This window comes from Hetaerina americana, unplaced genomic scaffold (genome assembly GCF_022747635.1).
Source record: "Hetaerina americana unplaced genomic scaffold, ioHetAmer1.1.p SCAF_8, whole genome shotgun sequence".
NCBI lineage: Eukaryota > Metazoa > Arthropoda > Insecta > Odonata > Calopterygidae > Hetaerina > Hetaerina americana.
In genome coordinates, this window is record NW_027287427.1 from 37,243,413 (window position 1) to 37,268,265 (window position 24,853).

General features: G+C 40.3%; 1 protein-coding gene across 2 annotated transcripts in view; it reads right to left on the reverse strand.

Annotated features, from left to right (window-relative positions):
- The window catches only part of Ptp10D (Protein tyrosine phosphatase 10D), a 325,242-nt gene extending 305,183 nt beyond the window's left edge, over positions 1–20,059 (reverse strand). For both annotated transcript variants that reach the window (XM_071596771.1, XM_071596770.1), the window contains exon 1: positions 19,670–20,059. In XM_071596771.1, the coding sequence (XP_071452872.1) occupies positions 19,670–19,753 (84 nt within the window). In that variant the 5' untranslated portion in view covers positions 19,754–20,059. The remainder of the gene's footprint in view (positions 1–19,669) is intronic.
- Between the last annotated feature and the right edge of the window lie 4,794 nt (positions 20,060–24,853).

The following is a 24,853-nucleotide window of genomic DNA, read 5'->3' on the forward strand; positions in this document are numbered from 1 at the left end:
TCATCCGCTAATGTGCATTTCAATGCAACAATTTCAGAGCGTAAAAATCATTCGCCTTGACTGGGACTCGAACCCAGATCCCTCAATATCCGGTCGAGTGCTTTAGCCACTTAAGCTACCGAGGCGTCCTCTTAAACTCTGAAATTTTGGGGCTTTTAAAGGAACTAGATGTTATGACGAAATACCGTACATACAATGTCACATGCATTCGTAGTCGTGCGCGAGGCGCCACTGTCCACGAGGTTAATTTGTTGAGACGAAATTGATACTAAACACTCCCCTCTTAACCCCTATTCAATCTAATAACCATGAATAATATCATCTTCACAGAGGTCTACATATATCTCATATTAACATTATTCGACTTTTTTGGAAATTACACGTTTCGGACACTAAATATAGTGGAGGAATGGGTAAATCTGCGGGTGGGGAAAACATAAAGATTAATCACATAATGATAGAGTTTGAATGAAGTTTTACTTCATTAATTTGCTCCTGAAGTCATTTAGCCGCAGGAATTAGAAAACACTGGGTATCGCGAAATTATTTCATTTCGATGCTACCTGAACACGCGTTAAGACAACTGCGAGCGCTTGACAAAAAGACGCGATCGTGTGCGCTCGAAGTTACGTCATAACTTCGGGGCAAACGAAAGATGAAAGGGCAGAGGGGGCGGAGAGAGTAAGGCTCGCTGAGCAATTTACTCCAACCAGCAGAAGTTTCACGAAATGGTTCTGGAAAAAATACGCTTTTTGATGGTCCCTCAAGAGTACGCACGCATTTTCACCGCAGTAAACCTGGACCCTCTTTACATGTATGCACTCATATGGCACTTGTCCAAAACGTTTCCCGATCCCTTGGTAGGAGAAGGAAGAGAAAGAGACGTGAGCTTATCCGTCCGGGTGACTTTCATTTCCTTCGTCAAGGAAGTAACCGGGGAAGACAGGGGTGAAAGGCCGGTGAGGGTTGCGTCATCCCTCGCCCCCTCGATTGGGCGACAAGCGAGTGATTCCGTCTTCGGAGAGGATTCCAGTCGGAAGGAAGAACCAATGGGACTTGCTCATTTCTCCTCAACACACACACCAATCATTCGTAAGTTCCTCACAAGAGGTTTTTAAGTCGCCGCCAAGCCTCATCCATCTCCGTCGTAGAGCCGTCCGAATTTTTCCAAATCAGTCATCACGTTCCCTACCCCGCTACCTCTCGCAAGTTCTTGGGGAAAACACAATCTCCGTCTGACGCCCAACTGAATGGCCTTGGATAATCTACACAGAAGAAAAAAGGAGAACCAGGCTATGCTCAATGAGTGGCTCTCTTCACTGGCTTGCCCGAAGGAGGTGAGTTCGAGACCCGCATCAGGCGTGGATATAATTATGAAATAATAGATATCTCAATTGAGATGATAAAATGTGTCATGAAACCTCAACCATCCGGGAACTAAAAATCCAAAGTACCGTTGCTACACGTTCACACGGTAACCCAGAAGCCAACGCCATTCAGGGAGTAGAGCAGGTGATGATAGCACGTATACCAGGACTCCACCGTTTTTACGTTTTAAACTGCTCAACGGTTAGAAACGACTTGAGAAGCTATCTTAACTATTCAATTTTCCTTCATGGCACTCCACCGTTTGTGATAGGTTTTGGATAAGCCAAAAGATTAACTACATTTTTATGAACCGTCTGACAAGACAATGTGACAACTTATACTATAATAAACCCTTCTTTAATTCCGCAGACTTCCTGCCTCCCTTCATTCCATTCAATGTATCAATTCTTTTTCTCCCTCCAACCTCACCTGCATAACGCTCTTCCCCCATTTCAGTTTTCTACATGCCATCGCTATCAAAATACTCTGAATCCACTTTTCTTGCATCCTCTGGATTTCTATCAACAACCTGCTCACCTCCCCAACAATGCGCCGTACTTCTTCGTTTTTTTTCTTTCAATTAATTTTTAATTCCCCAGTGTTCTTCACACCCAAATCTCGAAAACCTCCCATTTACGCCTATTTACCTCAACGACCAAGTATCCACGTAGCACAAGGCTAGGCTCCACATCAGAGTTTTCGCTAATCTTTTTCTGACATTCTTCCTCAACGGATGTACTTGCTTCCAGTTTCCTCCTCCATCTTTTGAAAGCTAAGATTTAGCTGAAAATAGTGGCTTTTATACAATAATAAAAACATAGAGAATAAAGGCTGCCAACTAGGCTATCTACGTGAATTTCAATAAATACCTCCTTGGTGAATTCGACAACAGTTTACACGATCCATTATCTTTCTTGGAAATATTGCGCATTAAACTTATCAGGCCTATTGCTCATACATCTGATATTATTTTCATGATCTCGCTCACATATTATGGTTGGGTATATAATAATAAGTGACATTATTGTAAGATAGACTGGCTTGAATTTGTGTCATAGATTAATATTATAATTCCATCGTCAGTCCCTAAATGATAAAAACATAGCCCCTACATCTAGTAACTCTACTAGACTTATTAAAACATAGTTTAATTAAAATCTAGCTCTTCATCGCTGAACTCGATCTAACTTTGAAAACAAGCAGACCTCAAAAGGACCCCACATAGTAGCAGCATTAACAGAGTGAAGCCTTACTGCTGAAAGACAACATCGCACACTTTATCTTCCCGTTAAATTTCCCCAGCACCATTATAATAAATCCTAATTTTCTGTTTCGTTGCCCGCATACACGAAAGTTTAAAAAACTGGGTCATCTCAAACGGCATAAATCTCTGGGAATAAAAAAAGTATCCATTTAAAATATCAGCATAGCAGACCTAGTTTGTGAAAGTGGCCTCTGGCGACCCTCTCACGGAAACGTGATCAGTTCCCTCCTATTCCACATTAAAATCAATAGTGTTAACTCTGAAGTAACCATCAACATCAGATTAAACACCGGTGATAAGCCGAGGCACAGACTATTAATAAACAAAATGAACTGCGTAGCTCTTTCTGGTGATCCCACCAATATCAGTTCTTGGCGTCACGAGTGGTATCTCAGACTGAATACGGAAAATTGAGTAGTAATGCATTTCTGGATAACATAAATCCATTCCACCCACAGACCTACAGACTCGCGTGAGATAAGCGGACTAAGTAAGAGAGTCATAGTAACGGAAAACCTGATATTGAAAAAAGAGTTCGAAATGTTCGCCGTACGACATATCTCAAACTAAAGACGTTTTTCGCGTCAGTTAGAGCTTATGCTGCACACGCGTCGAGCAATTGGTACCCGGTGCAGAAGGATCTAATTCATGTATTTAACGAGACAGTGTGAAAAGCTCCTCGTTTCGAGAAAAATCGTTTGCACGAACAGAGAGATTTACACAATTATTGAAAAAACTGGAATGGAATTTGCAGGAAGCAGAAATATTACATACGCGACTAAAATCTACATTTGGCTAAAGTCAAGACTAAATTTGTATTATCTCATGATGCATAAAAATGGTATTAGTTTAATGCTGTAACAGTGGGAATTACATCAAACCCGCATGACAGCTGGCAGGCGAGACCAAAACGAGAAGTTAAGGAAACTGCTCCTGCCTATACTTAGAGGAAATTCATGTTTACAAAGGGTAAAACAATGGGCTGTAATGGCAAAATATTGTCTTATCCCATTATGAGAAGATAAGGGAAATCGACTGTCGAACAGACCGACATAGCCAAAGTAATACTCTCGTAGGCTAGCAGCGAAGCTGTAGGTCCCTAGTTTAACAGATAAAGGCATAGCTGTCCTAATATTAACCCCATAGGCGTTTGAAATTCACGTGTGAGAACGGTGGACAAAGTCCACCATTCTCACACGTGAATTTCAAACGCCTATGGAGTTCCTTTCCAGACGCCGCCTCCGCAGTAGTAGTTTTGGGGGAGGCAACCGGCAGCGTAGGACATTTGCGCCATAGAGGATAGATGGGAAAGGGTGGAATTAGCCTTTTCTTAACGAAAGGTGCCAAGGGGTCCGTAGTTTTACGTCCCATCCAAAGGACGGCGAACTCACTCAAAGTGCTCTCCACAAAGCACCTCAAGTAGGGATCGGGATATCACTGAAAAATATTTGTCCTCTCCAGAATTCGAACCCTAGCACTCTGGGTGGGAAGCCAGTACGTTCTATGGGAATTCCTAAGGTTATTCTAAGGGAGTATCAGTATGATAAATAGCGATATAAATGGTGTCGTCCTTTTCTACACATCTGGGATGTGCTACATGAGACAGGGACGGCGACATTTGATATCGACGTTCTCATATTAAACGCGTAGTTCCGTACTGGATTCTTTTCCCAGTTCTGATGTCCGCCAATACCGCGCTATGGATAAATTTTCTTGGCGTTCCGTGAAGTGGCAATGAAGACCGAAAATAGGGCACGAGATTAAAGAAGGAGAGACAGGTGTGTGGAGCCTGTTCACAGCAGCCGCTTTTTCCACGCTGACTGACGAATGGATGCCACAGGGCCCACCACGGCAACCGGAAACGAGAGTCAGCCTTTCACTTCATAATGGCGCACTGATGGGCTTCAGACGGTGTGAAGATGGAACCTCGCACCTAGTAGTTCAAGGACAAAGGGAATTATAACATTCGAGGCGTTAATTTCACAGCTTTCCAGACCAGACGCTCTAAACTAAAATCTTGAACGACCGCCAAATCTTAAGCCCGGCAGGAAAAATAACCTCAAAACGGCATCCGTGTGACATGAGGCGTTACATCGTATGTTATTTGGAGGTAAGCATTCCGAATAGTTATGACTGCTGTGCAAACCAGCAAGGAATTCTCAAATTCGAGAGTAGCACGAGTAAGAGAGAAAAATAAATTCGTTAGAAGACTTCACAAAATACTTGGGATGATAATTACCGTAAAAACTAACATAATATAAACTGAGGGTCTGGGAATTATTACGCACTTTACATTTCATGTACGCTTGTGAAAAAAGAATCACATGGTCATAAAAACATTATTACAAACCACGCCCAAGTGTGTCGCGACGTCCCTAAATTTAGGTCTCCCTGATTTCACGATTTTTGAATCCTTCACCATAAAAACAACTATTACCTTCGTGGATATTCAGCTCCCAGCAATGTCATATTTTCCTGACGACCCTCACAACCATCATTCGAAGTATATTAATCTAGGATCAAAACCCTTCAAGAATAAAAAAAATTGGGCATCGACGAGGATGTTACAAAACAATACACTAATTATTTTCTTAGTGCTACGCATAATAAATATGATACCACTAAGTAAACGTAATTCAACCCTGCTCACACGAATGAAGCGTCACTGAAAGCGCAAAAATTGAACCCCTCCCTCCTAAACACAGAAACTACCCCCTACTCCTCGGGTAAACTGACGTCACGCCGGCTCAACGAACTCAATGAAGTTACTAATGGCAGGTTCCCAACAGGTGGGAAAACCACAACAATGTTAAGGTCAACCGTTGACCCGGATAAGCTAACAAAAATTTTAACTATTATTTCGAGGGGTTGATAAATATTCAGTCGGACTAATAACAAGACCTTGGGCGTAAGCGATTTCTCAGGCTCATTTTTCATGCATTTATAAAATCCGTGCATCATTACTTGACAATATATTGTTCTTTAAGTCCGTCGAGCATTAAGGCATCATTCATAAATCTTTTATACTTCGCCATGCGTCTATTGGTACGGGGTGACAAAACTAAAACACCGTCGCTTAGATATGCGTGCCAATAGTTCGAAGTAATGTAACACAAATAGTAATTTTCGTATTTTTAATAACCAAAGGTGGGTCAAATCGACCGCTCTGGAGCGAGAAACGCTAACGGGACCCAAAAATGGGCTAATAACCACTGGTTCAAATGATCAAGGTACAAGCTGTTTACACCCATCCCCGAAAAGGCCCCTCGAACCGGCCGAGTCCCACCGTTGGTTGCCTAACTGTAGTATTTAATTGAAAGATGAAAATCACTGTAATGAGAAAAGGAGACGGTATTAACTAATCGTTAGCATTTTGTTACACGATGGCCTCACAAATGGGAAAGAGTAAACGGGAATTACTTCGTGGAAGACCCCGGATGAGATTACAGGAACAAATAATTGTAAAAGTCAAAAAGAAAAACGAAGACACGAAGAGTTCAGAAGATGGGATAATGATTTAAATCGCTCATATACAAAAGGACTTATACTAAAACTGATCAAAAATCGTGACATCTCGTTTTGATGACGATGAGCATAGTGTGATGATAATGGATTCAGTCAGTACGAGTACAAATTAATCTCATGTTTATAACATTTGTATAATTATAAAGTATTTAGGTCTCTTTGCGCCAGAATAATAATTGAATAATCACCTTCTTCCTCTTCTTAAGGGTAATTAAACAGTATGAAGGAAAAATGTTGGGTGAATTCACCAAAAACCAACTTGTTAACCGCTAGACAATCATTTTTTAGCAAGGAAACGTTTAAAAGCGTGGCGTTACACAACCTAAAATCAGTAAATTTTGTTTCAGAAGCCAGCATAAATAATTTCCAAGAAGATATGTACGTATAAGTATGTATATATGCATGTATAACTGCCAAACTTGGAGAACTTGTTTACTTTTTCAGTTCTCTTGTACCTTTGTTTTGACTTAATGCAAAATATAAGATGGTCACAAGTGCATTTGTAATTTGAAGATAACCTTATTTCAGGAGTAACCAAATAAGGGCTTCTTCAGGCTTATATTTTTTTCACTTTTATATTTTCATACTATGCACAGCACACTACCTGTATGTATACTATGCATACTCTGTAAGCACAGATAAATCTAATTATAGTATTAAATAGACGCTGTACAAAACCTGCATCAAGACGTAATTAAACGAATGAAGGTCGGACTCCCGGCACTACCACAAGCCGTAGTGGCGGCATACTGAGTTAAACGATTAAAACTTTTACGAGAGGTGAATACTTTACGCCTAAGCTTTTCCAAAGCTTAACCCTGAAGTATGTACCTATTACGGAATCGGCGCGGTTCCATCGATTCATTAAACGTGAAACCTTATTAATTTATCCCTCCTTCGCAAACACGAGGAGTCCAGAAAGCGGAAATCCTCCTCGATTTTTTCGAGGTTGCCGACCCCTGGCACGCGGGGCGGCGCGGGGAGAAGGGGGCCGAGTGCACCCCACTGACAGGAAACAGCGATTCAACTCTCCGCTACCAAGGATGGACAAAAGGATCAACAACACCCGCCGCCCTCCCTCCGCCCATCCATCCCACTTCCCTTACACGACCGCACTTCCCATGGCGAAGAGCGAAGTCTCTCCTACCACGCCTCCCACAACTAACCGCCTTGAGGAAACTTGCATTTTGCCGAGCGCGAAGATGGAAAAATATTGCGATGATGCAAATGAGAAGAAACAACATGACATTTCCCCATTATTAAAGCAGGAAACTGCATATTTGTACTTCACCTCGAGAAAACACTCATTGAAACTGATATACCCACACAAAATAAATCCCTGGGGAAGAGAAAATTATTCTATAGCTGAACACAAAGCGTTGGGTTCATGTGGGTTCAAGAATAATGAAAAACTATTAAGAAATAAACTGATTTTCACGATAATCACGATATGTGTCCAATAAGTTACCAAATATCGTATGAAATATAAGAGTAACTTCCTTACTTGAACCTTAGTGATAGAGGCGAGGATGTTAATCAAAAGAGACAGGGGATGGTAAAAGAGTAGACATCCCGAAAAAAATTCAAAGGAGGCAATAAAAGTGAACGCAGAGCATTTTGAATGGTGATGAAATGGTGAATATAGTGATAGGGAGAACTTAAGACAAAAGAGTTAGGGGAAAAACAATAACCATGAAAGACGAGAAGAAAGGAGGCAGAGCAGCATGCAAAATTGAAGAATGGCCTGTTGTAGTATTTTATGTTACGTCGTCTTAGTTGCGGCTTGGAAATGTAGCTGAGTTTAATATGTGCGTCCAAAAAACCTACCTTAACAAGAAAACTACAATTAATAATAATATAGTTACATTTGGTAAAGTTAGAGGTAGTGTTATTCATTCCGTAGCTAACGAAAAAAATCTAGAAAATAGAATCAACGTTATCGCACGGCTCAGTTACATTTTATTTTCCTTTGCAGCATGGAGGTAATACCCCGAGAGGCTTACAGCATTTGGGGGGGTCATACAAAAGCGACAAACCGGCCGTATTAATTATTAATATTTTCGCGACCACAAACAAGCAGAAGGAACAACATATTCATCTTCTACGGACTCAGATCCTCTTCCATGGTCGGCGTCACCTGCTGTACGCCCTTCCGGGGGCCTGCATGTTCTATTGTAGAGATATAGAGCTTCCCCGGATCCTCGCACCGCTTGAAGCTCAAAAGCTCTACCGTCTCTTGCGGGCAAAGGACTGATACCAGAGCTAGTGGCATACGGGTCGTATCCGGGACGACAAGACAAGGTGGACGAAGGAGCCAAGGTGGGAACACGCCTCTCTCAATCCCCAAACCCGTGATCTCGTGTTTCCAAATGTTGAAGATACCGAGCCAGGATATTTTTAACTCTCTTAGGCCAAATGATCGGGACCACTCAACACTCCGCCAAGTGAAAAAAGGGAAACTGTAGTAAAAGCATCAATGATAGAAGGCCGTCCAAAGACTAGGAAAACAAGTAAAACAACAGAGAGTGCTTTAATAATACACGTATCCCAGTGAAGTGTAACGATTTGGACTACGTATTAAGCAATAAAGTCATATTTTATTCTGTAGGTTGACATAAGGGAATGACAAATTCCAAGAAACTACGGGAGATGCCGCAACAGTAACTTTCACCGGAGTCATCCGCTAAGTGTGCATTGCTATGCAACAATTTCAGAGGTTGAAAATCATTCGCCTTGACTGGGATCCCGGTCAAGGCGAATGATTTAAATACTCAGATATTGTTGCATTATAAGGGCGTTCAGCAGCTTAAAAATTACAGTAATTTTTCATTGATTTGCCATAAATTATATTTCCTGCTATTGTTGTCTCGAAATGTTAAGTTAAAAATGAGCACTTGCATCTACCGATTCTCTATAGACATGACCGCAGGCAAGGAGGAGATAATTATCATTGGTAGTGAACATATATATTTTGCCAATATCCCGAATTGTTTTTAAAAGACCCACATTTTTAACACTCCTGCAGCATGATCTGAATACACGTGCCCTGTTGCTGAAAATTCTTTCATGCAAGTACAGTTTTCACGTGATTAACGTTCATCCAGAGCATGATTAAACTGATATTTAAGTAGAGGTGTCTTTAATCATCCTCCGAATATTTCATCGGGGATTGAAAGAAACATAGGATACCATGACTCTAGCGACCTACTCTCAAGCAATTCAGACCACATGTCGGTGGATAATAGAGAGTGTGGGATAGAATAAACTTCAGAAAATGCACAGCACAGAACTTTCGGAAGAAAAGAGTATCAAAGATACTAATTAAATAGTAGGGACCGAACTAAAAACCTCAGAACAGGTCAAGCACTTGGGTGTTAAGGCTTACAGGTATATCAAAGCTTTCATGGGGTACAAATATCAGAAGAATATGAGGGCAGTCTGAAGAAACTAGGATTTCATTGGACGGGATGAAGGAAAATATGATTGAATGGTAACAGAGAAGAGTTACTTCGTTTTACTTAGGAAACATTTGAAAAAGACGGCAAGTATTACGGATACATGGGCTTTTCAGGAATCAGAAAAAATCGGAGAAAATCCGCCAGAAATATTACAAATTGCTGCGAGAAGAGAGTAAGCTTTACAGGTATGTTGGAGGAAATTGGTGGGGATTCCCTCGATTTACCAAGAGAGCACGCTAACCTTAGGCTTTTAGAAAGGTACAGGTCACCTGGGTTTTCTTGCGACACCAAGTAGGTTATACGGCACCAAATGACATTGGTATGGTATATTTCACCACTGAGGTAAAGTAAGAGAGATATGCGTACACCATCAAGGACAGATTCAAGTGCTCGTTCTTCACAACAACAACAAACCCACACACGCGAATATATTCATTTAAAGGCAAAAGTTTAATGATTAAGTCAATTGTTGCATCATGTACATGCGCGTAAGTATGAATCTATGAGTACGAGTGTTTCCGTTGCTGGGCTAATGTTCATTCAAATGAATGTACGACCAAATAGTTTTGCGTGCATGGCTAGTGTTCTAAAACCCCCACAACACACCCGTGGGTGGGGGGTGGGTGACTTACGGGGTGCAAATGTGAATGTATTCATTAAAAAATTACTTGAAGAAAATAAAAACGATCGAAAAAATCCATCATAGGGTTTAATACCACAAAAACATTATCAGAAAAATTTTAAGATTGTGGCGCTGTTGTAATTTTTAAGAAGGTTCAGTTAGAATAGTCTTGAAGCATCCGACATCAAAAGAATTCGCCAAATGAAGCGATTCCTGAAATTGGATGCCTAACATGTTTACGAGTTGATAAGGAATAATAGCGAAGGCTGAACAGGCCCTTTCCTTGCATCAAGATAACATCTCATCTCCTCACCTACGGATTCATTCTTCATTTTCTCTCTGGCCAAACCAGTTCAAGGCGAGAGCACCCGGGCGCAGAGAGCTCCGAGATTACATCGAGATAAGAGTGCGCTCTCGTAGGAGCTAATTAGACGCAGGCGAAGAGGACTTTTATTACCCACCTTGGATTCGCGTCATTCAACTACGCTCGCGGACATCACGGGGTTGACGTCGGAGCCTTTCCCTCGACGGGATTCGTCCGTAAGAGAAAAAAAAGTAAAAATCCGGTTTCTTTTCCTTGTTCAGCTACAATTCGCCAGTCTCCTTCGAACCTAGAAGGCGCGGGGTTGGAAAGCTGTACACTTGGGATTCTAGGGGCTCCTCCCTTCACCATAAACCCATCTTCACTATTAGCCCGAAAGCACCCAAGAGAGATTGCGCATTGTTCGTCAGCTTGAAACTGTGCTGGGCTCTCACTAAATTGAATTTCTCCCTATGCGAAAAGAACGAAATTTCTTCCAATTCATTCCAAAACACACCCCATACATCTATCTACCTAGCTATCAAACTTCACTTCACGAACACCACACATTTTCATGTCGGTCGTATTCGTCTTTGGTTAAAATATTTAGCGTCCTGAGCTTGTTCCGATTACCCTCTCCCAATAATATGCACACCGCTTTTAAGGAAAATAATTCTTGCAGATAAAGCAAAAGCTAAGGTGTTGTTGACATTAGGAGGTGGAAAATACGATTTGACAGCACCAAATTCGGTTTCTACGTCTAAGTTTTACCCTGCAATCCATCACTAGGGTGTGTGGTAGGGGGCGATTCCACATCGAACATGCAACAAGTTATAAATGAGGACAATACATGTTTAATTATCCATCCAGCAAGTTAAAGAGCGACGAAATAAATTCCAAATAATTTCCATAACCAGATGGACAGTCCCCGAATATGCATCACGGATTTTCTCCCTCGAAAGATCCCAGTTACAAAAATTTAAATAAATGACAAAAATTTTGAACTCTCGGTTTGCTAGAGGTCGGAAATTACCAATTTGTGGCAAAAGTGTGGGGAAGTTAGGAGGGTGGAAAGGAAAAGATGAATGGCGGGGGGTGTTCTGTGTCATCCACCGACCTAGAGAGTCAATGGAAGCCAGAGGGCATTTAAAGGCGCGAGGGTTCATGGCCAGGAGAGGAAAAGGAATTAAAAAAAACATTATGAGAGGACTAATAGGGGCGGGTCCATGTAACCGGGGCAGGAGAGGGATGGAGAGTTTGGATACCCGGCAGCGGGAGTGAGAGGGTGAGAGATAAGAACAGCTGGCAAACGCGGCGAAAAACAGCGGTTAGCCTCCAGAGACCCACGTCGGGAGAGGGTAAGTCTTTTCTCACTTCGAAGAGCCCTTTTTCTTCCCCCTCCTCGACATACCGTGAGAAAGACGGCGTGACGGCGAGATCACTTGGCACAGAGATTGGAACGAAATAAAAACTAAATGCACAACACAAAGGAAATGCACTCGCCGTTAAGTGCAACCAAGACACACACACACACAGAACATTGGGACGATACCTCTCACTTGCAAAGGCTTGCATAACAGACGAAAGGTACGAAAAAGATGGTAACAACTGAGAGCTGAATATCCCATCCCGTTAGATAGCTGTCTCAATATTTAAACCCCCTCTTGTGGATGCCTAGCAATGCGCGCTCACTTGCATCACTTAGGCGCGTAATGGCTTTCAGTCATATTAATTAGCACCCTTCTCACTCTCGCAGCTTGCAACATGTTATTATAAGCATCTAGGAAAATGGTGCGAACTAGCTCTCGTTTTCCAAAGGGAAAAACTTTTTTTGACTGCTCCAAAATATTTTCAACGCAACACAGTTCATTTGATATTTATTATTCGGACAAATACCTTTACTTAAGAGTAAAAACGTGCTATCCAGAAAAAAGATTCAGTATAAAGGACAATAAGTAAACTATGTACAGGAATAGTAACTAGGTATGGAAATGTGAAGATGCGTAACAACCGAGATAACAAAGTAGATAAGAAACCAACCTGATCTGCCGTAGAGGTTTCCATAACCGGATTTTTACGATAATTACACTTACTTCGTTGATTATTTTTTTGCATTATTTTTAGGTCTGAGACCGTAAGTTCCTGATGCCTCTTCTCCGCTTCTCTCAGCTCTACCCTCTCCTCCTCACAACAACCTATTACATTTCATATCGTGAGTTATTTTCCTTCTTTCATTTCTCCTTCTTCGCAAATTTTCCCCTCGGCAGTAGCTTCTGCAAAATACGTCGCTTTGGATTCCCTTAGTTTTCCCAATATTTAATTTACAGAACCATAGGTTCAGAAGTAATCCGATTCATGAAATCCATAAGCAAGGGGGAGATGCTACTTTGTACCGGTGAGGTCGCACTTAGCATTCGCGGAAGGAATTTGGAATCCATTTGTGGATTTCATTAAGGAGATAGAAAAAGGAGCAAAGAAGGCCATTAAATTTATGAAAAAACGTACGATAAGAAGGCTATTTAATTAATACAGAATCTAGGATGAGAGTCCTTCCGAGCACGGGAGGAGAAGGAAAGCTTAAGGATGTTTGATAGACAGGGCATAACATTTAATTTACGACACCCAAGAAATCATTGAGGCCCTAATTATAAAGGCAGACTTAACCATTTTTTTAGATATGGGAGATAGACCTCAAGACATTCGGGGACTCTTTTCTTTCCTCTAACGATTCATTGTCACAACAGAAACAAAACTAACAAACGAAAATAACTATGGCCGGTGAATGTAAGGTGGGTGCTACGCACCCACCTTGAACACTTATTTATTCATGTTTTACAGAAGGCAGGTGACCTAACACCCTCTGCCACACGTCTGCTATGCGGCTAACAGGGTGCGGCGTAGATTCAGATATCATTGCACATACTATGAGGCAAATAGGTACTCTTGAATTATTTCTTAACCCTCCCAGCATTGCCGTACTTTCTGATCACCGAAATGGACGACTACAGACAGCAAAGACATGGGGGAAAAATTACGATCACGATAAAAAGAAGAACAATAAGTTTTGAACATGTAATTTCGGATCGCATGAAAAGTGAGCGAAACGTAAGAACGAAACACCGGGCACACCGCCCCGCGAGTGATTTTACACCCCAGGGCGTGAGGATAGGTTGTGGGGAAGGTCGTGAATGAATCCTGCGAGGGGGATATAAATGAGAGAAGGGACGGTAAATGACAGGAACTTCGGGCGTTGAAATCACTGTCTTCCCAAAACCAAAAAGAAGGGCGGAGGGCACTGGAAGGGCTAAGTACCAAACAGCTACGCTTCATTGGCATTCGAGGTAAATCCTCGATTTACAAACTGGAAGGTTGATTTCACTGGCTTCCCACCTCGAGGACTGGGTTCGAATCCCGGCGACAGCAAAATTTTTCTGTGGTAACCTGATTATTATTCAAGTGCCATATTGAGAACAAACACTTCAAGTGGAGCAGGACGTCCGTCAGATGGGATGTTAAACTTCGGATCACATGGCGTCTTTCTTTAGGAGTAAAGCAGGCACCAGGTTTCTCGGCACCTCTTCATCCCCACACTCCATAAAAATCATACCTCTACCAAATTATCCACGAAACCCGAACGGCAGAAATGGGCACAGCTGTCGGTAACCTTGTTCGTGATAATGTTTCCAATTAACATAATTTTCCTCAGGGTTCTTCATGACACACTTCTTCTCCTGAGGGTATCTTCGTCTTAAGGGGAATTCTATTGACGTCTTCATAACGAAGGTTTTAAGTTATCGGTGTTTGGATAATGAGATGTGCTGACAATCAACGTAAAATCACGCCGAATCCACAAAATATACTCCACAAGATAAAGCAATATACATTTCCCATGCGGGATTCAAATCCACCGACCTTTGCTTTAACCGGTGAGCGCCCTGCTCTGAAGGTTAACCGGGAAGATTGGCTTAAACTTTACAAAGCTTTGTTTATGACTCCCTCAACCGCAACGAAAAAGATCACAGTTCAATATTTATCTGCACGAGGGTTCATTATGACCCTCTAGCCCGACGTTCGTTAAAATCTCTGTCATGCACGGATGATTAAGTGTTCTTATTCACGCATGAATGACTAAAAAAATCAAGAATGTTTCGTAGGTCCATGGGGAAAATGATGACTGAGTTCAAGACATGCCGCAAGAACACCCACGTCACCTTATTTGCGGAAACGGACTGCAATCTAAACTGTGTAATTGAAGTGATATATAATAATATTCCCAGGCACTTAAAAAATTGTCTTTGACCCACGCAAGTGACTAGGCGAACGTTTAAGTGAACATGATGAATAAATCATAAAAATTCAGCAGCCCATATATTTGCATGATTTGCTCATTTAAGCAGCACGCAAAAAGGAAAAAAAAATTTTGAAGTTAAAAGTTTCTAGCATCAAATAGGCTATGAACATGAAACACTCTTGCGTAACTCCTATTTCCATTCTTTCCGTATCGTTTCACCGCAGCAGAAAGCAGAAGAGGAGAAAAATATATGTTTACTTTCCATCGTTATGCACCTGTGCATGTGTGTAAAAAGCGATTGAATGCTCCTGGTTATGTATGTACATATGTGATTGTGTCCACAGTGATTTGGCCCTTTTGCGAATTCTTCCCAGGTATTTTCAAAGAGGTAGCAAGTTATACGTTGAAGGGATAAAAATAAGCAGATTCGACGAAACAATTTAGCAAGAGGAAATAAAAGCCGGGCCAAGAGCGGGGAACTTCCAAGAGGGAAAGGTTGAATACCTGGTAGTATAACGGAAATACCAGGAGACGGGAAATACCTGGAAAAGCTGGAGGCCATTCGGCAAACGAGCCGTAAAATAAAAGCAAGACGTTGACATCGGAGTCGAAAGATGCCTGGAGAGCTAATATCAAACGCTCTTATGATAGAGGAGCCCCGGAGTTGAGTGTCATCATCACCTACATATTATCCTGCTAGCGAACTTTTTCTCCAAAAAGTCAACTTCTCCTCATCTCTCTGTTCTCCCCCTTCCACTACTCCGCGCTTTTCAAACATTCTCCCTCGTAGTGGAACCTTCGGCATCTCACTGTCTCAGTATCTCCCTTCATCCACCCGTTAGCCTACTTCAAATTTCACCTAGGTATCCATCCTTTCCTCCACATTTCAAAGGCCTCTAACCTACGCTCATTCCCTTTCCCAGGAGAATACGTGTCGGATCGCTACGATCCACATTAATTTCTTAATAATCAAGAAAATAATAAAACGGAGAAAGACTAATCACGATGTTTTCTAAATATGGTGGTTGAAGAGAGGAAGTTATAACGTGATATTCCCTACAGATGCAGAAAAAGTAGATGGAAAACCTACTGAGATTTAGAGGAACGTAGAGTGCCGCGAGAGATGCAAGAGTGTTATGTAAGTTGTGAAGAGGAAAGAAGATAAGGGACTTGGTGGACGGCATGAAAGAGGGAAATAATTTACGTCATAAGGTCACTCGACACGTTGCACATAAAATGTAGCTGTTATAGTACGCCCAAACCTAACTTTAAATAGGTTAACTATGACGGCGAGTCTTATCTATGCGTATTTTACGTACTATTCGCGCCAACCAACAGTTCTTTCATCCGGGTAACTTTTTCTTGATGGGACATATGAAAACATTCTTTGATAAATTAATCCTGAGCACTTTGATATGCTCTAGTAACCTTGCACAATACATAAACAAAACAAGTTATAACTAAACAACGTTTTCGAACAGCTGTCAAAATACGAGGTTACGTTAAACGCCGAGTTTTAGAGGAATGCTCCTCCCGTATTTCCGACGACCTTGGTCATGCAAAAATGAGTCCTTTTCCGAATGAGGAAGCAAAGAGGGCAAGATAAAATATACAAGGTTTGCATTCAGAGACGACACCAGGAGCATACGGCCTGATAGAAATGCATTCAACGATAATTTATTCAAGAGAAGTTAATCATAAAAATGTTTACATAATTGCTGTCCGACGCATAAATTAACTAGCAACCTGCACCGTAACGAGCAAATAAAATATCGGAATAACTAATTTAGGTAAAATGAGAGCAAAAAACAACAATTCACTATTTTTTGGCAAAATAGCAATGTCATATATGGAATAATGTTCGTATTTTCAACAACAATAGTTGTCAATAAAGAGGCAAAACTTGGCCCTTTTATTATATACTGTATAGATATACTAATCAATACATTTTTGCCAAGGAAAGTTTGCGCACATGAAAATTCCTCTATTTTAACTGTCGTACAGGCATTGTGTACCTGGGGATAACCGCCATTTTTATAGCTCAAAACTACCTTTCTGCATGAAACCACTCTCGTGATGTATCAATTTAAAACACTTTCCTGGAAGCTTAAGGCTTTTATTATGAGCCATTATTTTAAGACATGGTCAATATCCCATTGTGTAAGATGCAGCAAAGTGGATCTAGGGGGGCACCGGTGCACGATGCATCAGACATCCAACTGTTACAGTTCATTTCACTAGGAAAAGACAATTTAATTTATTCTTTCCTTCTCACTCGCAATTTCCAAACATTGCCGGAGTTCACAAGACTTTCACCAGAACCGTTTATTAAACAAACTCAAACATTTACAATACTAGAAGAAAATACTTTTCACGTGGAACGTTATTTTATAAACCAGAAACAATTGCTTTCATACAAATTAATCGTATTTAGACAATGGATATTTCAGCCAAATTCTAGGAAACTGAACAACATTGCTTTGTCATTATATAACGTCTTTGAAACCAAAAAACAAAATAAAACGGATTGTGATGGGTTTGGCGATTGATAATGCTAAAAAAGCGCAAAGAGAAAAAATAATTATGTGGAGGCACAGCTTTAGTTACGATAGACATGTTTTTCGTAGGTTCCGTGAATCATATGTTTTAAGAACGCACCATATCATATACAAGCCTAACCTATAAATTATTCACCCCCACTTCAATATTGCTCTCAGAACACGACCCCGATTTTATAACCTAAATGTATTTTTTTCGGCGTGGTTTTCATTTCGTAAATCTGGTTTCCGTTCCCAAGAGTTGAACGTCCCGGAACACACTCATGCCATCTCGTTTTCTCCTCTCTTTGTTGCAGTAAAATCGTAACCCCGGGGCTACCAAGAACTTTTCTCCCTCACCGGTCGCTAGCATTACGGACACCTTTTTTCCGATGTGACGAGAAAAACGAAAAATGAGGCCATTGAGCAGCTATAGACCAAAATCCAGGCACTGTTTCGCTGGATAAAAAAAGCTATCCGGATTTTTAATCTACCTCTTATATTGAAAAAATCACAATAAGGATAGGAATTTAGCTCTACACCGCACATACTGTATTGAGAAGGGGGAGGGAGGTTATGATGAGGCACTTGGCCACGTTTGGTATAGGGCGTGGTGTTACGAAAAGGAATAAACGAAACTAATCAATTTCTCTTTTCATTCTAGAAAAAAAACACCATGTGCGAACCAATATGTTCACATCGACATATTTTCTTATCTTATGAAGGGAAAATGACGAAGAAAATTCTCACAGCATCACCTACCACAACTTTCTTTCAAGGCGAGACACCAATTGATACCGTAACGGAAAAGACTACGACCTCCGACTGTAGAACAAAGGGCGTGAGGTTTTAGATCTTAGGAATATGATCAGGAAAACCGGTCGAAAAGAATTCGCCGAAGAAATATCTAACTAACTCAAAGAAAATTTTCTATGTTGTCTAAAACAAATTATCAATCTTTGGGCAAAATTGCCACAACCTCTTCCGCAAGTTCACTGACAGTTTAAGGGGACACATTTCCTCCTACTTTCCGATCGGTACCACGGAGGAGTCACAGCACAGTATACTGGGCTACCCGGTTGAGCATAAATACTGAAGGGGGTAATATCGCAGGCTGTATCAAAGGCAATGAAAATTCAGCATATAATTTCCATACTTCAGCACATACGATGACTTGTTTTCAGTTTCTCAGGTAAAACTCGACCCGGACTATGGCCACCGTTGTATCAGTGGCGTGGATTAACATTAAGGATCAAGATTAACAAAATGCACAAATGATAAAATGATCAAGGTCTCTACAAAAATTTCGAGGTCGATATGGCTGTAAACATCATCTGACCAGTGCTTTCGAAACTCTTTTTGACCTCAACGCCTCAAACATTCCAATACTCACTCCAACACAGTAACAAACCAAATTATGAAAAATAGGAACTTCTCATTCAAACGGAACATGCTTAAAGCGGTTTTTAATTTGGCTTTCTTCTACTGACCACCAAGGTTAATTTTTCTATTGCGATGACGAAGTGACAAAAGCAACCTCATTTTCTTATTGCCCCCTATATATCCACATTCGCACCTCATGGAGAGCATTGGTAAGACCAACGTTGGGCCACTGATTTAACCTAATGATTATAATGTCTTACTGGGTTGGTGCCCAAAGGAAACGAATTAACCTGGTATGTTTAAATGTTCTATGCATTTCAAATTTAGTACAGCAAAATCAGTTGTATTTCCACAATTTAAAGAGCAAATAATGTTGCTAAATGCTAATTTAACAAACAACATTTAATCAATATCAACGAACTCCATTAGGTGGACCATAAACAACTTGAAATACTCGATCAATAATATTATTATTGTTATGTTTGAAACGGCACAAAGTAATCCAACACCTGATTGGTAAAAGAGGGTCGAAGGATTTAAAAGCATTACAATGACAAAATGAATCGTATAGGCCTCTGTACCATGAAGTACGGTAGAGATATGAAGAAAAAGCACCCGCATTGAATCATTCATGAAGTATCCTTTCATAAGCCATAAATGCAAAGAGTGGCTTATAATAAGTATAAATTAATATATAATGAGGGATAATTCTATGTTTGTTGTTTTAGCGCGAACCCTAACAAGCTCACATTACGCAGACGCAACAAATCGGCGGCACTTGTGATCAATTTCAAATAACGGTAATTGTCAAAAGCGATTTTGGCTTAAATAGTCATAATTAAAAGTTACGGCCACATATCCAACCAAAATGTAACCGGTGGAACCACCGACCTTTTGGTGTAATAAAATATAAAACTTACATTCAATAGGGCAGCAAGTGAAAATCCAGCAAGGAGGCGGACAGGGAGGCATCCCCACAGCCGATGAAAGCCGTTGTTCCACATTATGTGCTTCGAATAAAGGAAAACTTAAGTATCTCTGACAGGGCACAGCACGGAGGTATAGGAACTCCCGTTTGCCTCACCAACTGTCACCGATGGTAACTTCCAAGCAATACACCTTCCCACATTTTCTCCTGTTAGCACTCTTCACCTCAGTGGGTGTTCATGGATAATTATGATATGAAATGACTCTTGGACACAAAGGATATAACCAACAACGCTCAAACCAGAAAAGTACACAACTTTTGACGAGAGCTCCGCACAACACACGATATAAATACATTCACACCCTCCTGGAACAACACGAGAATGCCGCTGGTACTGAGCGGACTGAGCGTAACAGGTGAATAGCCTAGGAACGGGAAGCTGAAAGTTGACGCGCATGCGCCAGACAAATCACAATGTGCCATTCTGGAGCTTGACGCTGCTGCCATCTTAGCGTAACAATTTAAACTGCTTCGTGACCAAAGGGCTCTTACTTTGAATATCGATTCAACAAGAACACAAAAATCTGTCGTTCTCTTTGCAAACTTACGGATAAACATTTACTTTAATCGAATAATTATAATTTTTTACTTACCCAGAAATATTTCGACGGACAAATTACAAATCCCGCGCAAACAAAAATTGCATTGAGGGTAATTATACAATTTCGGAATGAAACCCATTTGAACCCGTTTAGTTGTAGATAGTTGGATGAAGTTCTGGTATTTGAATTACGTCATCAGATACATTTTGTTTCAATATTATGTTTTTCCTACAATTTCTCGATAACTCTAACAATTGTGGCATTATTTTCGTGAAGGCGATGGAGATTTAAATGTTATTGCATCGAAATATGGAGGAATACCCTGAACCAAAAAAATATAATAAGTGTACTAATTTTAATGGGAACAAGCAGTGGTTAAGAAGAGTCACGCTAAACCCACCGCATATGATTTCCACCTGGAAACCGACAAAAGCCAAAGATTGAATGATAATTTCACCAGTGAAAATGTTATTCGTTACAAAAAATATGCATCATAAAATGGAAAAATATATAACAAAATCAGCGTGGAGAGTTTCCATCCTGTTAACTCTCGTATAACCTTCTCCAAACGCACACTGTTACATGACTCAATTTATTTAAAAATTTCCTGAAATATTAGACTTGCAATTACAAAAGATAAATATTAAATTACCGGGGAAATGATTTATCATCTCTATGGATTTAGTCAAAAGATTCCATTGAAACGTACCACATAAATTTTCTTACGATGCTAAAAATATTATTTAATTAAAGCCAGTTCAAAAATTTAACAACATTCCACTCACAGAACTCATTTTCAGGTAAACCACAGCCAGGAAAAAAGACAAACGCTATTTTTGTCTATATTTCAATGAACACATACTTCATTCTTCTCTTTCCCATGCCTACATACATTGCTTGATCTACTTACATGCTGTCCCTGAGACTTCTAATTAGAGTAGATCACACTCATCCTCCTCTAGCAGAGGGTCCACTGTCGATTATTTTCGTTTGAGAATTCCTGTCCATGACTGCATTATTTAATTCGACATTATTCACGCACACAGCAGTTATTATATTACACCCTCGATATAGCAATTAGTCAACCAACCGTTTTTCTTATTATTCCGACACATGTAGGCAATAATTATGAATATATGACCAATTATTTCCCCATATTAAACTTATTTTTTTAATGTAGAGCACCCTGGAAAATTGATATATTCCCTGGAAAAAGTAAATAATTTGTGAATCATTCCCATATTATATGGGCTCGTGATGGCTATGGGTTGCCTTTCATAATCACATGAAAGTATGAGAAATTAACTGGTATGCACGGACTTACCTTTTTATTGGATTTAAACGAGGCAATTGGAAATGTTAAGTACAAATTCGCGCATTAACTTTAAAATAATTGACCCCTTGCTCGAAAGGGAGCAAGTTGAGTCTTTGCTCCGCTTAAGGGTGATTACACAGTTGCTGAAACTCATTACAAACAAAAAACCTCATTGAAATGTAATGAAATAATTGACTTTGTAATTCCACACAAAAGTGTGTGGAATTACAAAGTCAATTATTTCATTACATTTCAATATGTTATGCAAATTCCACAAAGTTACGCCTGAGACAACAAATTTTAAAAAAAAACCTCATATGTTTTGTTGACAATAAAAGAAGTAACCCCAATAAAAATTCACTTCACTGCATGTAGTTTTTACATCCGTTACTTATCTCTTCTATTTTTCACATGGACACTCATCAATATCCACCATATTTATTCGACATGTGTGCTGATCAGGACATATGTAAGTTTCATTTCTACAACACACTTTCATGAAATCCCATTTTTCCTGCTTTGAATTGCCTTTTTGTTATTTTTATACACTTCACAAAATAGAAAATTATGTGTCTGCTGGTATTGACACGGCTTTTTAATCTCTACAACCTCCCCACCCCAGTAAATTTCAAAAATATTGTGCAGTTACATAAGTAAGAGCGTGAAAAAAAAACCTTAAGGAACAGCAGAGGAAGAAAAAGCGTGTATTTTATTCATAAAATTTGTGATATAGATTACAAAAGTCATCTAGATTTAATGAACTACTCTCAAATTATAATACGGTTCGGGGTTCGTCGTTTTGAGCTGCCTGAATTTGTTCAAGCGGCAGTATTGGATTATACTGTAGGACTTAATGCTGGAGTCCTAGGATCAGGTTCCCATTTCGAATGCGAGCACTGAATGTGTCATGATACTCCACCTTCAAGGTAAAACAACTATATAGCTTGTTTCCAATCATCTGAACTTCATTTTATAATTATCAATTTAGGAAGTGTTTTAAAAGAATTGGAGCAAAGTTGTAAGGACGTTGAAAGCAAAGTTGCTATTAAGTAAATAAGCTTTTTGATAGAGGAGGAAGCGGGTGACAGGGGTGTTGATTGAGGATGTTTAGAAAAGATTAGTGAAAACTCTAATTTGGAGGGTTGTATTGATCACAGGGGAGGAAAGTTAATCGTTGAAGCAAGACGATAGGCGTACATTGGAGGCTTTCGAGATCTACATAGGTGAGTAAAAGGATGGAAAAGGTAAAATGGAAGGATATGAAACCAAACGAAGTACTAGACATGGTGAGGAGGAGAGAGTTTCTCGGGAGAAATCCGAAGGCAGGAAAGGTGAATAAAGGATATTTTTACGGGTGGTGGAATGCCGACGGCTATGATAGACGAGAGAACGTTAGGCAAATTAGGAAGAGGAAGGAAAATAATTGGAATGTTGGACGGAATGAAGGGACAAAATAAGTACGTGGATTTAAGGAATGGCTTATTGCAATGCAGGCTTCAAGGTTATTTAGCGTCGAGTGTGACTTAGAAATGTAACAGAGCTTTTTTTGGATCCATCCATCGGAACCGGTAGATTACTCTTAATCATAATTCAATTTTCATATCAAAAAAAGTAAAAGGATTTTTTTTTAATTTTCGTAACTTTGTATTTAAAATAAGAACTATCATGTTGATCCGTTACAATAACCGGATTACTCGTCAATTAATCCTTTTTATAATCGAATACAACCATCTTTTCCCAGCGGATCAGGAATATTATCGCACGAAATGACAGATTGTCGAGTGGAGACTTATCAGGCCATACACGCCCCTCGCGCTGTCATCACATTACAGGCGGATTGTGGTCGCAGACCCAGGCGAGAGAGCGCGTCTACGGAGCGAGCACGAAATTCAGGGAATCCAACAGGCCGAATTGAAGGGACACTACGGGATGATGGACTGCCGTCGCTATATCCTGTCCATAATAGGTGAGTCAATGTTAATGGGAGGAAGGGCAGATGAACGTTTTGGTTCTTTCTTCAATATTTGGTTGAGTTTAGAATAATCAAACTTTCAAAGGCAAAGGATTTCCATCATTGCTTAGCCCTTTAGAAAATGAGCATGGGTGAGAATCATTGTAAAAATGCAAAGGCCATAAGGTTTTCAAGAAAGAGGAAGGCTAAGAAATCGTTAAGATTAATGAGCCAAACTAGAGCAGGAGGAAAGTTAACTCATCTAGAAAGTATTTTGGACCAAGACGGTCGAAGTAGTAGGGACAAACTATGGAGAATTGCTTGGGTTGAGAAAATTTCACGAGGAGGATTTTGGTGATAGGGACGTTTCGGAAAGGCTCGTCAAAACTTTGATATGGAGCGTGGTTTTGTACAGAGCGGAAACTTCGCCATTGAAGCAAAATGATAGTCGGAAGGTTTTGAGAAGTGGGCGTGGAGAACGATGGAAGATGTAAAATAAACGGATAGGAAATCAAACGAAGAAGTACTGGGCATAGAAGAAGAGGAGCGGGGTGTTTGGAGAAATTCAAAGAAGACAGGAAAGATGGATGCCGGGGATTATAATTGGCGATGGAATCCTGACGACTGTGAAGAAGGAGAGAACGTTAGGCAAGCGAGTTGGGAAAAGCAAAGGGATTGGTATGTTGGACAGAATAGAGCGAGGGAGAAAGTACGCAGAGCTGAAGATAGGTTTATCGTAATGTCGGATCGCAGGTAGTGTCCTTTTATGAGAGTCTTAGGAATGCAGCGGTGGTTAGTCTAGTCTGGAGTTTAGTTAGGTGATTAGTCTTGCCATCCAAAACCCAACTTACACGATAGGCTACCTTATTAAAAGGATTTCCAGCCGATGCATTTGAGCCACTAAAATAAGAAACAAATAAGGCTGTGGGGTGTGCAAAATTCCCGCGGAACTACTAAAAGGTTTAGGAAAATATGGGAGGAAAGAGTTTTTATGGACTAACTCCTAACATTTATGAGGGAAGAATTTGGCCAGAAGACTTCGTCAGAGTTTCTATTCCACGAAACAGAAAGGCAGCACTATGTGAGAGCTAAGCAAAAATAAGTTTCATTTCGCAAGCAGCTATAGTGGTACTCAGGATCATCATCAAGTGGATGGAGAGCAAGGAAAATGATTACTTAGGGAATGATCCATTTTGGTTCAGGAACCGGAGAGGCACACATAATACCATAGCAGTAATAAAGTCACTAATAGGAAGAAATAAAGAATACAATCAGCTTGTATTTTTCTGTTTTGTAGATTTTGAAAAG